At 44.8% G+C, this 14006-nt stretch overlaps 2 protein-coding genes across 3 annotated transcripts in view; one reads left to right on the top strand and one right to left on the bottom strand.

The window, feature by feature from the left end:
- TMEM39A (transmembrane protein 39A) overlaps positions 1-5998 on the bottom strand; it is a 29735-nt gene extending 23737 nt beyond the window's left edge. Inside the window, exons 1-2 of one of the 2 annotated variants that reach the window (XM_040984194.1) lie at positions 5737-5998; positions 4407-4593 (exon numbers count right to left, since the gene is read on the bottom strand). In XM_040984194.1, the coding sequence (XP_040840128.1) occupies positions 4407-4519 (113 nt within the window). In that variant the 5' untranslated portion in view covers positions 4520-4593; positions 5737-5998. The remainder of the gene's footprint in view (positions 1-4406; positions 4594-5736) is intronic. The other variant, XM_040984195.1, reaches the window with a different exon arrangement.
- A 5287-nt stretch (positions 5999-11285) lies between these two features.
- The window catches only part of POGLUT1 (protein O-glucosyltransferase 1), a 28299-nt gene continuing 25578 nt past the window's right edge, over positions 11286-14006 (top strand). Inside the window, exons 1-3 of the mRNA XM_040984193.1 lie at positions 11286-11420; positions 12046-12136; positions 12990-13133. Coding sequence (XP_040840127.1) covers positions 11336-11420; positions 12046-12136; positions 12990-13133 — 320 coding nt within the window. The 5' untranslated portion in view covers positions 11286-11335. The remainder of the gene's footprint in view (positions 11421-12045; positions 12137-12989; positions 13134-14006) is intronic.

The raw sequence follows: 14006 nt of genomic DNA, 5'->3' as shown, positions 1-14006 counted from the left end.
CTACCTAAATTACGCCTTTATTGCTATACTTAATACAGAATATTTTGTATACAACTATACCCTGCCTACTAGACTACAGCTTCAAGCACAGAAAATGTACTTTTCTTACTTAAGAAAGTAGAAGATCAACAGTCATAACAAAGGGATATATCTTAAACAAAAATAAAACATCAATCTTAATTCCTGTCATCTTAATATTACTAATTTTGTGTGCTTTTTCAGGTCAAAAATAGCTAGGCTGTATATAATGGTAAGATATAGATAAGAAATAGTATTTTCTATTGTTTATATTCCTGGGAATGATTACACAGATCTAAGAGTATATTATTGATTACAGAACTAGGAAAAAAAGGCCTGGTTTGGATACTTCCAAAGACCATTAGAGAAGGAACAACATTTTACCATTCTAAAATTTCCAAATATAGAATTCTAGTATGTGGCATTTACAGTACTTTAAGTGACTCATGGGAACATGAACTCTGCATTCTGAACAGTTAAGAACATTGTTACAGAAACCCAGAACGGAAAATAAGGGTCTGGAGAAGGATGGAGTTAGAAAAAACTATAAAAATTACCTGCTTCTCATTCCTAGAATATTCTCCATCCAATACAGCAAACATATCAAGCAGTCTATTTCTAACGTACCAACAGGGCTGCAGAGTCATACCTCCACAACTGCAAAGACTTCAGCCCTGTAGTCTGTTCTGGGGTGTGAGTCACAATGCTGTACAACTCCATCATTCCATGGCACACTCCATGGAATGCCACCTTTGGAACTATGCAAGCTGGTAGAGCTGAACGGAGACAATTAATGCCAGAAGCAAATCTACTCACTTACTTCAATTAATAACATAATTAAATTAAAAAATTCTAATGATAAATTTCATGATGAGGAGCCTCTTAGAAAAAAACTAAAAATTCCTAATTCCTGCAGTAAAAAATACACCAGGAGGAAAGCACGTTAAACTGTTGTGTAGTTTAAAGGTCAAAAAAGTTCCCAGAGACTCTGTCCCAAGTACAGCTGGCCAATACATTTCTGTTATTAAAAAGGTTAATAAAATTCTAGGCTTGAAAAAAGACATTAAAAACAAAGTACAAAGATCTACACTTTTTTTTTAAGATTTATTTTTATTGCAAAGTCAGATATACAGAGAAGAGGAGAGACAGAGAAGAAGATCTTCCATCCATTGATTCACTCCCCAGGTGGCCACAACAGCTGGAGCTGAGCCGATCTGAAACCAGGAGCCAGGAGCTTCCCCCAGGTCTCCCATGAGGGGACAGGGTCCCAAGGCTTTGGGACATCCTCGACCGTTTTCCCAGGCCCCAAGCAGAGAGCTGGATGGGAAGCAGGGCTGCTAGGATTAGGACCAGTGCCCAGATGGGATCCCGGTATGTTCAATGCAAGGACTTCAGCCGCTAGGCTACTGTGCTAGAGCCCCAAAGATCTACACTTGTAATACTCTACCATAGTGTTGACTATTTGAAACTTTAGGAAACAAGAGACAAATGTTAAAGTCATCCAAAGCATCACTTTATTTGAAAATAAATATGGGAGGGCCCAGCACCATGGCCTAGTGACCAAAGTCCTCACTTGAATGCGCCGGGATTCCATATGGGCATCGGTTCTAATCCCAGCAGCCCTGCTTCCCATCCAGCTCCCTGCTTGTGGCCTGGGAAAGCAGTCGAGGATGGCCCACAGACTTAGGACCCTGCACTGCATGGGAGATCTAGAAGTTCCTGGCTCCTGGCTTTGGATTGGCGCAGCACCGGCCATTGTGGTCACTTGGGGAGTGAATCATCAGATGGAAGATCTTCCCGTCTTTCCTCCTCTCTGTATATCTGACTTTGCAATAAAAATAAATAAATCTTGAAAAAAATAGTAAATATGGGAAAGCAAAGCATTACCATACCATCTGTGAGATTTAATCTGTTTAATCGATAAAGTTGAAAGCTTCAGAGGAGACATGATCAAAGTTCATATGCATATACATATATAAATAATTAAAATAAAGAGGCTTAGTCAATGTATCTCAGAAAATTAGTTATACAAGAATTATTTAGGAAAAATAAAATTGTTATTCCTCTTACATGATGTAAGAATAGATTCAAAAATCTACTCAGGACACATCAAACTCCTCCAATAATGAGCTATGTCATCACCTGTGAACTGCTGGCCAGCAGGAAAGCTCACTGAATTCAACGCCTGACATTTCTCCTTGGACGTGCCCTCTCCCTAGTACTACCAACATTCCAGACTCCCAAGCGGAAAGCAGGTGCGCAGCACAAGTACCTTTAGAAAGACCCACTTATAAGGTTTGCATCTGAGAACTTGACTGGTACATAATGCTCTCAACTAACAGAACACTGTCCCTAACCCATTAACACAAGTTCACTGTGCCTAAGTCACATAAACAATGTGGCTGATGCTAAATGACTGTTTCGTCCCTGCAAACAAAGCCTGGGTTCAGGAAAGAGTTAACAGAGCAGGCTTGAGGCTAACTCTTACAGAGCCAGCAATCAGCAGATTTTAGCTAAGCAAATGAACAATGCACAAATTATTCAAAGATATAATAAAACACAAAGCATATACAGCGGCCATCTGAACATATTCAGTTTACAAAGCATATGCAAGGACAAAAAAGTGGTTCTAGCGTCTGACTTGGGCCAGACGGACGCTAGGAATTCCATCAAAGTCTCCCACATTGGTGGCACCCATCAAAGGACCTGGGTCATCTTCTCCTCAGGCATTTATATAATATGGAGATGGATTAGAAGCAGGGCAGCCAGGATTCTACCTGGTGCTCCAATATGAAATGCCAGAATTACAGGGAGCAACTTACCCCACTACACCACAATGCCAGCAATCTTTGGCCCAGCATGATGGCTCAATGGCTAAATCCTCACTTTGCAAGCACCAGGATCCCACATGGGTGCCAGTTCGTATCCCAGCAGCTTCACTTCCTATCCAGCTCCATGCTGGTATCCTGGGAAAGGAGTAGACGATGGCCCAAAGCCTTGGAGTCCTGCTCTCATGTGGGAGACCTAGAAGAAGCTCCTGACTCCTGGCTTTGGATCACTTCAGCTCTGGCCGTTGTGGCCATTTGGGAATGAACCAGAGAATGGAAGATCTGTCTCTCCCTCTCTCAGTAAATCTGCCTTTTAAATAAAAATAAATAAATCTTAAACAAAAAACAATGCCAGAAACCTTGTTTTTCTAAATGTAAAACAACATTATTTGCAAGAATTTTGAAACTTTTTAAAGTTTTTTAAAGTTACTGCAATGGTCTACTTTATTGATTTTTAAATCCTTCAATGAAGCAAAGATTATCACCATTTCTTAAATGAGAAACCCATAGGACAGTAAAGTAAAAAAAATCACACTCTAAACTACTTTTACTTTATGTATGTTTACACAAACATACAACCTGGATTGAAAATCAGTTCAATGAGAACTAGACATCAGAAAAAATCCCTTCAAACTGGAATTTTAGGGAAAGCCCCTACTGAAATGACAACATCAGAACTGATTTTAAAGATCAGAAAGAAGTTGGCTCGGAAAGTCAGAAAGTGGCGAGTGACGCAAAACAGAAAGACATGCACAAACACCATGACGTGGACCTGAAAAGACAAGCATGACACTGACTGCCAGCTCCGAAAATTAAAATGCAGGCACAAGAGGAGCTCTACCCAGGGAACAAAATAGAAATGACACGGCAAATACTATCTTGATCAAACAACAGATTAGGGGAAAGTATCTCTTGCCACCGGTACATGACCAAGCTTCCTGATGACAGAAGTTACCCTAGCTAAGACTGAAATATTTCACTCCAGCTTTCAAATCTTAGGTTCAGAGATAAATACCTCCTTTAAAAAGACCAAATTCTTTTTCTACAAGACAAGAATCTTAAGGCATTTAGGATGTACCTAGCAGTTTATTAACAGCAAATAATTTGGAGGGTAATATTTAGAACACTTGATGTTTGGGGGGTAATATTTAGAAGACTTGATGGAATCTGACATAATTCTGGAACACTGTGTTGGCTGTCAGTCTTTAATTTACCTTCCCAAAACACAGAGATTGCCAATAGTCAATAAACTGTCACAACTGCTGCGTACCTTCATTTACTCCTCCCTTCAAACAGCTAAAAAGGTGTGAGGACCAGAACTTGGATGATTAGGCATAAGCACACCTGAACTGCTTTCAACTTGTAAGTATCAGGTTGCATCTTCCTACCTCTAAAGTATTCTGAAATTCTGAGTCTTCAGTCTTCAGGAACTGAATTCTGAATTTCTACCTCACTATCAAAAAAAAAAAAAAAAATCGATAAATCTTTGAACAGCAAGACTTTTAAGTGAGTTTCTCTGATGCTAGGCCATTGCAGATCATAGCCTCGCTCGGTCTTTACCTGTTTCTCAGGCCTGTTCCATTGCCACAGCCTCCACCAACGAGGGTCTGCAAGGAAGGCAAAGCCGACCGTCGGAGCTGCTGCCGGCTAGGGCCCCTCCTTCCACCGGGCATGTCCTAGAGCCTGGCTGCTTCCAGTGTCACCTGTAGTTGCAACCCAAGTTAACGGTTGTCAATCTCTTTCAACTCTGAACCAAAAGAAACAAAAACAAAACCCCACATTTAAATATCAGTCGACTGTTTTTTAAAATAAGCAATGTAACAAGACAACCAGAAAAACACAGTGTGCAGCCCTTGCAACGACAGATTTTCAAACAAATTTTCCTCCAATTCTGGCACTTACTCCTCTCAGATCAAAGGAAAAGTTCAAACTCCGAAGGACTGGAAGCCTAAGTTGTGACAGGAGTCCTCTGTGCAGCCTCAGGCAACACACAGTGTGTGTCCTGTCAGCTGACTTGTGTTATGGGAAAGACCCACAATGGGATGGACGTTTAAGAGAAACACAGCTTCCACTCGCACATTTCCAATTTACTGTCACACTTGCGACACTTGAAATACAGGACAACAAGCACCCTCCAAAATGGTAGGCTTTGTTATCAAGGCATCTGGGTGCCCAGATCAGATGCGTCAAATACTACCTGACTTTGAGTCTCTTAATCAGAGTTTGTTTCTTCAGTAGAGAAACAAAACAAACGACTGTCTCTATCCTACAGGCTGAAAGTTGTTCAGAACCAATGAGGGTGCACAGGACGGGAACAGGCGGCCTTGTAGCTCTTCAAAACCATTCCAGTGTTCACTCCATGCAGGAAAGAGAAAATACCAAAACGATGTACAATCATGAAGAAATAAGTGCAAGGTTAAGGGACAGGTGGGAGATAAGGGGGAAATTCCTTGAAAAGAAGCTGTGTTTTCAGGAATCTATGGCAAAAAGTATGGTTCCGACAACATGGATACCAAGTGTTTCCGAAACAATACAAGCAAAAACTGAAGAACGAACGCTCTACAAAAACTCAGCTTTTCAGAACCTGACTGCGGACTGACTCGGGACTTCTCATTCTTAGCAGCTTTGGGCTGCAGACTAACAACCTTCAGGTGAGACAAAGCACTCGAGCAGGGGGGGAGGGGGGCCTCCCAGGCTCCACTTCACGAGCCAAGCGAAGGCAAACTGTAGGGATACACAGGCCAAAGGATGGGGTGCGGGCAGGTGGAAGGCGAAGAGACCACCAACTAGTCCCCCCAGAGAGGCCGACGGAGCAGGTCTCGCCGCCCACCCGGGAGGGCCGAAGGAACCCCGGGACAGTGGCACAGCGCGTCAGCTCGGGAATACTCACGCATGGAGGAGGCCCCGGCCGGTGGGGCGGGATCCCCGGGAGAAGGCGGCGGCTCTACAGGCTGGACCCCAAGCAATACAACTAACACTCCGCATCAAGTGCGCCCAACAAACGGCTTGTCTGCAGGACGGCCCCGCCCGGTGCGTCGAGAAAAGTGTCCAAGACTCAGGCCACCAGACCTAGTCCCCGACTCAAGGACAGAACCCGAGCCTAAAGCTGGAACTAAAGCCCGGCCCCGTCAGCACCCGTCCCCAGCCTCCATGACCGCGGAGCTGAGCAGACGTGGCAGCGCACGGCGATGACGTCAGCTCGGCGACCGCCGCCCGCCCCCTCGGCAAGCCCGACTCCGGAACGAAGCCCGCAGCCTCCCGCGCGCCTGCGCAGTAGGGCTCGCCTGGTTCTCCCGCTCTAGAATCCCGCCCTGCTTCCCCGCCTGCCCAGCCGGCAGTGGCCTACGTGTCTCCTCCCTGGGGCCCCAGACAACCGTCTGCTTTTCTCACGGACTCCTTGTGTGACCCACGGATACAAATCATCGTCCTATTTCACACGCAGAACATTGGGAACTATTGTCCAAGGCCCTCGTACTGGGTAAAGATTAAATAAGACAAGCTAAAAACCATCCAAGCTCAAAACATGGTGGAAGAGTCGAGGCACGAGGAAAACGCATTAATCAAAATTTATTACAATACATGCCACATTAAAATGTCCAACCGAGACCCGGAAAGCCTGCAAGGCGATGTAATGAACTCGTAAGACCGCGGTGGTGTCAAGGCCAAGAAAAGCTTTACTAAGAGCTTGAAGTTTAAGACAGGATTCCAGGACTGAATAGGCAGTTTGTGGCAGATAAAAAAGGGAAAAAACGAGGGTGACAACATGACAGATTTAGGAACAGCCAGCTTTCCTGTTAAAAGAGCAAAGTGACCAAAGGAAACATCAGTTTAAGTCCTTTAATAATAATAAGATTTTTGTATTAATTATATGTTGAAATTTATTGAGAGTTTGATCATTGTGGAGACCCTGAAGTGGTAGCATTACACATTACATGTAAATCCTGCAATGCATAGTTCCTGTTTTATAAAGCAAACGGAAGCACAAGAAGTGATCTGTTGGAACTAACTCTACAAGAAATGCCAGAACCTGAATCACCTCATACCAAAACCACTAGTTAGTAATATTCCCAAATACCTCTAGTGGCTTAGTGCATTACCAGAGATTTCATTCCTGCCTATGAAACCCAACCTGCGTAATTACATATTTTCCTGGTGTTGATTTTGGGTAAGGAATTTCCCACATTTGTTTTCATATTGACTCACTCAACCACTTGCAACATTGAAATACCTTCGTTGCTTTTTCTGAGGCCCCTGGTGTAAATGTGAACAACGTGTCCTGCCTCTGGAACTTGCATTCTGGGGAGGAAAGCATTTAATCAGGGCAGCTTTGAAGTATATTGAAGGAGAGGCAAGGGACTGATAGAAAATAAGCATGCTATTTTGAGGTGATAACGCTCTGAGACAATGGCATTTAAACAGAAACCTAAAATCGGGAAGCACCTGACAATACCAAGTTGGAAGACAAAAACAGCCCAGATAGAAAATAAAAAACATCTCCAGCAAATTAAAACGTGCTTTGGAGTTTTGATGTGTGTGAAGCTTAAAGAAAACCTACATATGGATCACAGTGAGCAAACAAAATGTGGCATCACATAGAAGAATGTGAAGAGTCTTTCAGTTTTTGTTTGTGTGTTTAAAAGGCAGAAGGCATGCAGGCATGCGTCTGTCCACTATTACACTCTCCCAAAGGGTTACAGTAGCTAGGCCTGAACCAGGCCGAAGCTAGGAGCTAGGCATTCCATCCAGGTCTCTCATGTGGGTCACAAGAACCCACATATTTGAGCCATCTTGTGCTGCCTCCTAGGTACATTAACAGGAGCACGGTTGGGATGCCAGGTGGGACTCCATCCCAGGAACTTTGATATGCGATGCCTGAGTCCAAGGTGACTAGCTTAATGGCCTGCTTCATGATGATGATATACATTTAAAAATTTATATATTTCTTTTTTTATTAAAAAAGGCAGATTTGCAGAAAGAAGGAGAAAAAAAGAAAGAGCTCTCTATCCACTGGTTCATTCCTCAAATGGCCTCAATGGCCAGGAATGTGCCAGGCTGAAGTCAGGAGCCTGGAGCTTCCTCTGGGTCTCCCATGTAGGTACAACAATCCAAGCACTTGAGCCATCCTCCCCTGCCTTCCCAGGCCATAAACAGGCAACTGGATAAGAAGTGGAGCAGCAACTAACCAGTGCAGCAGGTGACAAAATCATCCTGGGCCAAGGACCCACTGGTGTGTGTGAGAACTGCCACTGGAAGGAGCTTGGGAAACTCCTTCATCAGGATGCAGTCCCTGCAGTAAAAAAGGCAGAGCAATGGACACAGACCCTGATGTAAAAGAATATGGCAGCTCATTTGGTGCTTTGGCAGAAGGAGAAGAGCAGAACATACTGGACAACTACCCCAAACAATGATAGCAAAAAAATCTCAGTGAATGGAAATTTGAGGTTATGTCAGTCAATGGACATTGGGAAGGCTGCATCCTTGGATCGGTAAAATCAACAGCATTTCTGAACTATCCAAACCACTTGGGCAGAACCCTCAGAATATGTACATACTGAGACTCTGCGTTGATATGAGGTGGCAGTTCCTCATCCCTGGGTACTGGGATGTTTGGAAAGTCATGTGTGGCTTCCCCCTTTGTCTCTCCCCATCCTCCAGAAAAAATAAGAAGAAATAGCAAATTTGGAAACAATGAGTTCACCTGATTTTCCCTAAACCTCAATTTTTCCCACCCTGGTCAACCATGTAACTATTATTTTAAAAGTCTAAAAGTAGAGCAGCAGGGACACAATCTGGAAGCTATAGGGAATGGCAGTACTGTAGGCAAAAGCTTAGCCTACCAAGCTGTGGTGCCCAGCACTTGTGGGGTATTCATTTTTAAGTTTAGTGGGAAAATAAGGCCTTAAACAAGGCAATGACAAGGTGTAAGATTTACCATCAACTCTGCTGTTCAGTATTGATAATTTAAGGGAAGAAGAAAGAAATCTTATTTAATGAGGACCTGTGCAATCATTACTTTGTGTTGAGACCCCAAATGGTTTCCAAATATTTAGCCATTTAATGTTCATATGATCCATGCAAATATGATGATTGTCAACCCCATTTCTTTTTTTATACAGGGAAACTGAGACCAGGTCAAGCACTTGTCCAAAGTGAACCAGCTAGTAAATGACAGAGCCAAAGTTTAAATCCATAGAAGAATGTTAAGGGAGACAAAGGGGGTAGAAATAGTGGGGATGAAGATAAGTAGGCAAATTCACGGTTTCATTCACTGATAGAAAAAGGAAACAGAAGAATCTGAGCAATTAGGGCAGTGGTGGTGCCATGTTAAGGAGGTGTGGAAGACTGGGTAGGGAATGGAAGTTGGAGATCTAGCAATCTCACTTCTTGATGTTATTTATAAAAATAGAAATTTTAACTTTATGCAAAGAAAGTTAAATTTAATAAAATCACTTTATCAACATTCCTAGGAGAAATTCATTATTTATCTCTTTTTTAAGATTTATTTATTTATTTGGAAAGTCAGATATAGAGAGAGGAGGATAAAAAGGAAGATCTTCCATCCATTGACTCACTCCCCAAGTGATCGCAACGGCCGGCCGATGCTGCGCCAATCCAAAGCCAGGAGCCAGGAATTTCTTTTAGGTTGCCCACGCCAGTGCAGGGTCCCAAGTCTGTGGGCCGTCCTCGACTGCTTTCCCAGGCCATAAGCAGGAAGCTGGATGGGAAGCAGGGCTGCTGGGACACAAACTGGCACCCGCATGGGATCCTGGTGTGTGCAAAGCTAGGACTTTAGCCACTAAATTGCTCCACCAGGCCCATTTTACTCCAACCTTCTTTTTAAATTAGTACATAGTATTGGACCCAGATTCTGTAGCCTTCGTAACTCTATGATTCTGATGTTTATTCAGATATAGAACCATTGTCTCACTATCTTTTTTTTTTTTGTTAAGATGTATTTATTTTTATTGGAAAGCAGATATACAGAGGGAAAGAAAAAGACACAGATCTTGCATCCACTTGTGTACTTACCTAATGGCCAAAATGGCCAGAGCTGAGTTGATTCAAACCAGAGCTGGGAGCTTTTCTAGTTCTCCCACATGTGGAAGATTTGGGGGAATCTCCTGGCTCCTGGCTTTGGACTGGTTCAGCTCTGGTCACTTGGGGAATGAATCAGTGGATGGAAGATCTTCCTCTTTGTCTTTCCTTCTCTCTGTGGATCTGCCTTTCCAAAAGAAATAAATAAATCATAAAAAAAAAAGAAGGGAAAAGAAAAGAAATTAGTGGCTCATCTTTAAATTGTAAATTATCCCCAGGGATGCATATTCCATATTAACAATTCCATGTTAGCTCTATACTCCCTAGGGGCACAGTTTTGATCTTGTACTTCCAGGGATTTACACATAATCTAGGTTTTTACTATCCATGTTTTAAATGATGCCTAAATACCTGTATAATGAACATGAATATAAATAACCACCCCCTCATATTTTTGTACAATTCAATGTATGCATACTTCTATGCTTTTATAAAGCTATAAATGTATTTAGCCTTTCTATTTAGCACTGTTCAATATTATGTCACCCATTGTCAAAAGCCAGATGTTGACAACTTTAAAGATCCAATCGGCTTTTTTTTTTAAAGCAATTCATAAGTTGGACAGCATCCCACTCGTGAAACAGAAAGGCGTTCTCACGGACTTCAGCAGAGGGATTGGCTAGACGGGCAAAAAAGGGAAAGTGAAAGCGGCAATAAGGAACAAAAAGAGGACTAGTCACCCCAGTTATTTCTCCAGAGGGTTAAAACAAAGGAGATGGCTTATCTTGCTTTCTCAGGTAGACCGTGTCCTTTCTGATTGGTTGCTGTGAATCTCCTGTTAAAGTTGTTTGGTTAAATGATCAGTGACTCCACACAATGGACCCAGTTAGTTCTTTTCACACCACTGATATATTTTTAGGTCCTATGTCCAAATCACCCCCACTGTTGTCAAACAGTTTAAGAAAGGAACCTGAGGTATACACCATTTGCAACTTTTGGAGGGGTCCAAAGGTGCTGTGCACATTGACTTGCTTAACCAACTTGCGCTATTTAGTAAGAAAAGAACTGTGGGCTCAGCGACAAACTTGGGTTGTGCCTCTCTGTAGGCACGAATCGTGTCCTCGCCTACTTTTTATCAGCTTTCTGATGGCAAAACAAACAAACAAAAAAGTTTCAGAGTTGTTACGGAATGGAAGGAATTGCATTATTAGCCGCATTTGTCCCGGCAATGCAGACAGGGAGGTAGTGAGCCGGCTCCTCCAGCCCACTCCGTTGCGCCTAGCTTCCAGCCCGCCGCACTCGCCAGGCAAACCTTCCCGGAGCTGCTGGAGCGCGCGACGGCCATCTTTGTGCGGGGCGGCCGGCGCCCGCGTGCTTGCCGCGCCCACGGCCATCCTTGTGCGGGGCGCTTCCGCACGCGCCGCCGCGGGGAGCCCGCAGTCGGGCCGCTGGCCATGGAGCGGCGGCTGAGGTCGCCGCTTCGGCTCTGGCTGCTGCTGCTACTCTTGTCCCCGGGACAGGGCCGCCAGAAGGAGTCAGGTGGGCTCCCTGGTGCTGGGGCTCGGGATCAGGAGGCGGGCAGGAAGCGCTCTACGGCGCCACGGTGCCCTGGAGAAGGATGCTGTGGCCTCTGCAGCGCAGAGCTGCGCGGTGGGCGCCGGGCGTCTGGGAGCTTGGACTGAGGATGTGTGGGGGTCTCAGCCGCTGCCCTGCAGAGGAACCCGGCCTCCTGAATTTGGAGTGAGAAGGAGAGGGGCATTCCCCCTGTTCACCTCCCTGGGCTCCCTAAATCTTACTGGGGTAGGGAGCAGAATGTGTCTGTGCATTTACCGGTGCGTGTGTTGTGGGAGGACATGAGCAGTGGGTTAATGTATGGCCTTTGCTTACAACTCTTGATGAGGCTCAGGAGGAGAAGATGAGAATCTGCGTCACGATCAGGCATTAGGCTTGCGAGTCTTCCCAATGCTTGGACACCTGATGGTCCAGGTGGAGGAGTGGACTTAACCAGAACTGTGAGGAGTTATAGAGGGAATTCTCCTGGGCCATTCCTTCCCACTAATGCTATGGGAAGGGAATTCTTGGAGATCTTCTGTTGATTCTTTCCTCGGTGTACCTGCATGCCCAGGGATGTTTGGTTAACTCTCCTTTACTTCTCTCTTTGAAGGTTCAAAATGGAAAGTGTTCATTGATCAGATTAACAGGTCTTTGGAGAATTATGAACCATGTTCAAGTGAGAACTGCAGCTGCTACCGTGGGTGAGTTCTCTCATGTGTCCTTGTCACCAGGAGCCAAGCAGAAAGGTGGATCAGATGCTTCCTAGGATAGGACAGGCCATGATAATCGAGCATAAACCCTTGAGGGATTCAGCTCATGTGCTTGGAGGTCACCTGAGCTTCTTGAGGTCAGGGTCTCTGTTGTGATGTCCCTGGGGCTGATCCTCAGTGAGTACTCTATGGATGTTATGGAATGAACATACTGATCAGTGAATCTCATCCATTTTGCTTGTTGGTTATCTTTAGAGCACCAACTGAGGGCTGGGCAGTTCTTAGAGGACTTGGGAAGCAGGCTTGAGTTCTCTCACTCATTGTCCTTGTGGCTTACCCTGGTGGCAAACCACTTCTCTGGATCACAGGCTCCTCCTCAGTTAAGCAACAGGCTTCTTGTAGTTCCAGATGGTGTTATCTGACTCCACCTTATGCTTGTGATGATTCCTGAAATCTTTCCATGTGCCAAACCTTAAAAGGGGTACAGAAATCAGTCATGTCCTTTCTCGTCATTGGAGCCTGGTGGGGGTGTGCCAGACAGACCACAACTAGGGGATCAGGTAGTGTTGGGTTGGGAGCATCCCTTTCCTTGCAGAGAAGGGGAAGGCAGTGGGACTGTGGAGAGTGGGTGTGCAGGAATGGCTGAGTAGCAAGGAGGAAAAAGAATCACCGAGGAAGATTGGAGGGAGGCAAGATACGGCTTTTTATGTTCTGTGGCCTTCTTGTGTTTGATGTTTTAGGCAGCTGTGGTGCTCATCCCAGCCCATTCGCCCACCTGATGGTAGCCCCTAATATTGAGCTTAAATGTGCCCTGCCTTACTTGATGATCTGCATTCTTTCTCAGTGTCATTGAAGAGGATCTGACACCTTTCCGAGGAGGTATCTCCAGGAAGATGATGGCTGAAGTAGTCCAGCGGAAGCTCGGGACCCACTATCAGATCATTCAGAACAGGTTATACCGGGAAAATGACTGCTTGTTCCCCTCCAGGTAAGAGTTGTGACCTAGATAGATCTTCTGACCTTACTGCTTCCTCATACAGACTGCAAAGGGCTACAGGCTCAGGGCTGGAAAGCAGAACTTTCCTCCTGATACAGGGACATACAAGGGAGCTCTTGCCTGGGGCTCCCTCTTCTAGTTGCTCCATCGAAGGCTGTCCTTTCCCTTGTCCCCACCCTTTTCTTGAGGCTAGGCACATCACCAGGCCTACAGGCTACAGTTTGAGCTGTGAGAAAACAGACGCAGTGTATTCTGAGTATCTGTCATACGCTTGATATTATTTTAATGCTTTTAAATTATTTATTTATTTTAAAAATGTATTTGTTTTTATTGGAAAGTCAGATATACAGAGAGGAAGATCTTCCGTCTGATGATTCACTCCCCAACCGGCTGTAATGGCTAGAGATGAGCCAATCTGCAGCCAGAAGCCCAGAGCTTCTCTGGGTCTCCCACACGGGTGCAGGTATCCAAGGCTTTGGGCCATTCTTGATTGCTTTCCCAGGCCACCAGCAGGGAGCTGGATGGGAAGTGGGGCTACCAGGATTAGAACCGGTACCCATAGGGGATCCTGGTGCATTCAAGGTGAGGATTTTAGCCTCTAAGCTGTCATGCTGGGCCCTACAATTTTTATTTGAAAGGGAGAGCAACAGACAGAAACTGTAATAATGAAAAAGAGAGGACAAATTTTTATATCCACTGGTTCACTCCTCAAGTGCCCATAACATCCAGGGCTGAGCCAGGCCAACGGCCAGGTTGGCATATAATCCAGGGCTCCTATTTGGGTGGCAGCAGACCGAGTACTAGAGCTATAATCTACTGCCTGCTAGGATACACAGCATCAGGAAGCTGAAATTGGATATCTTA

This window comes from Ochotona curzoniae, unplaced genomic scaffold, assembly GCF_017591425.1.
Source record: "Ochotona curzoniae isolate NIBS_2020 unplaced genomic scaffold, NIBS_Ocur_1.0 contig_4093, whole genome shotgun sequence".
Classification (NCBI taxonomy): domain Eukaryota; kingdom Metazoa; phylum Chordata; class Mammalia; order Lagomorpha; family Ochotonidae; genus Ochotona; species Ochotona curzoniae.
Note: the sequence above shows the minus strand (reverse complement) of the source record. Positions and strands in the feature narration are given on the sequence as shown.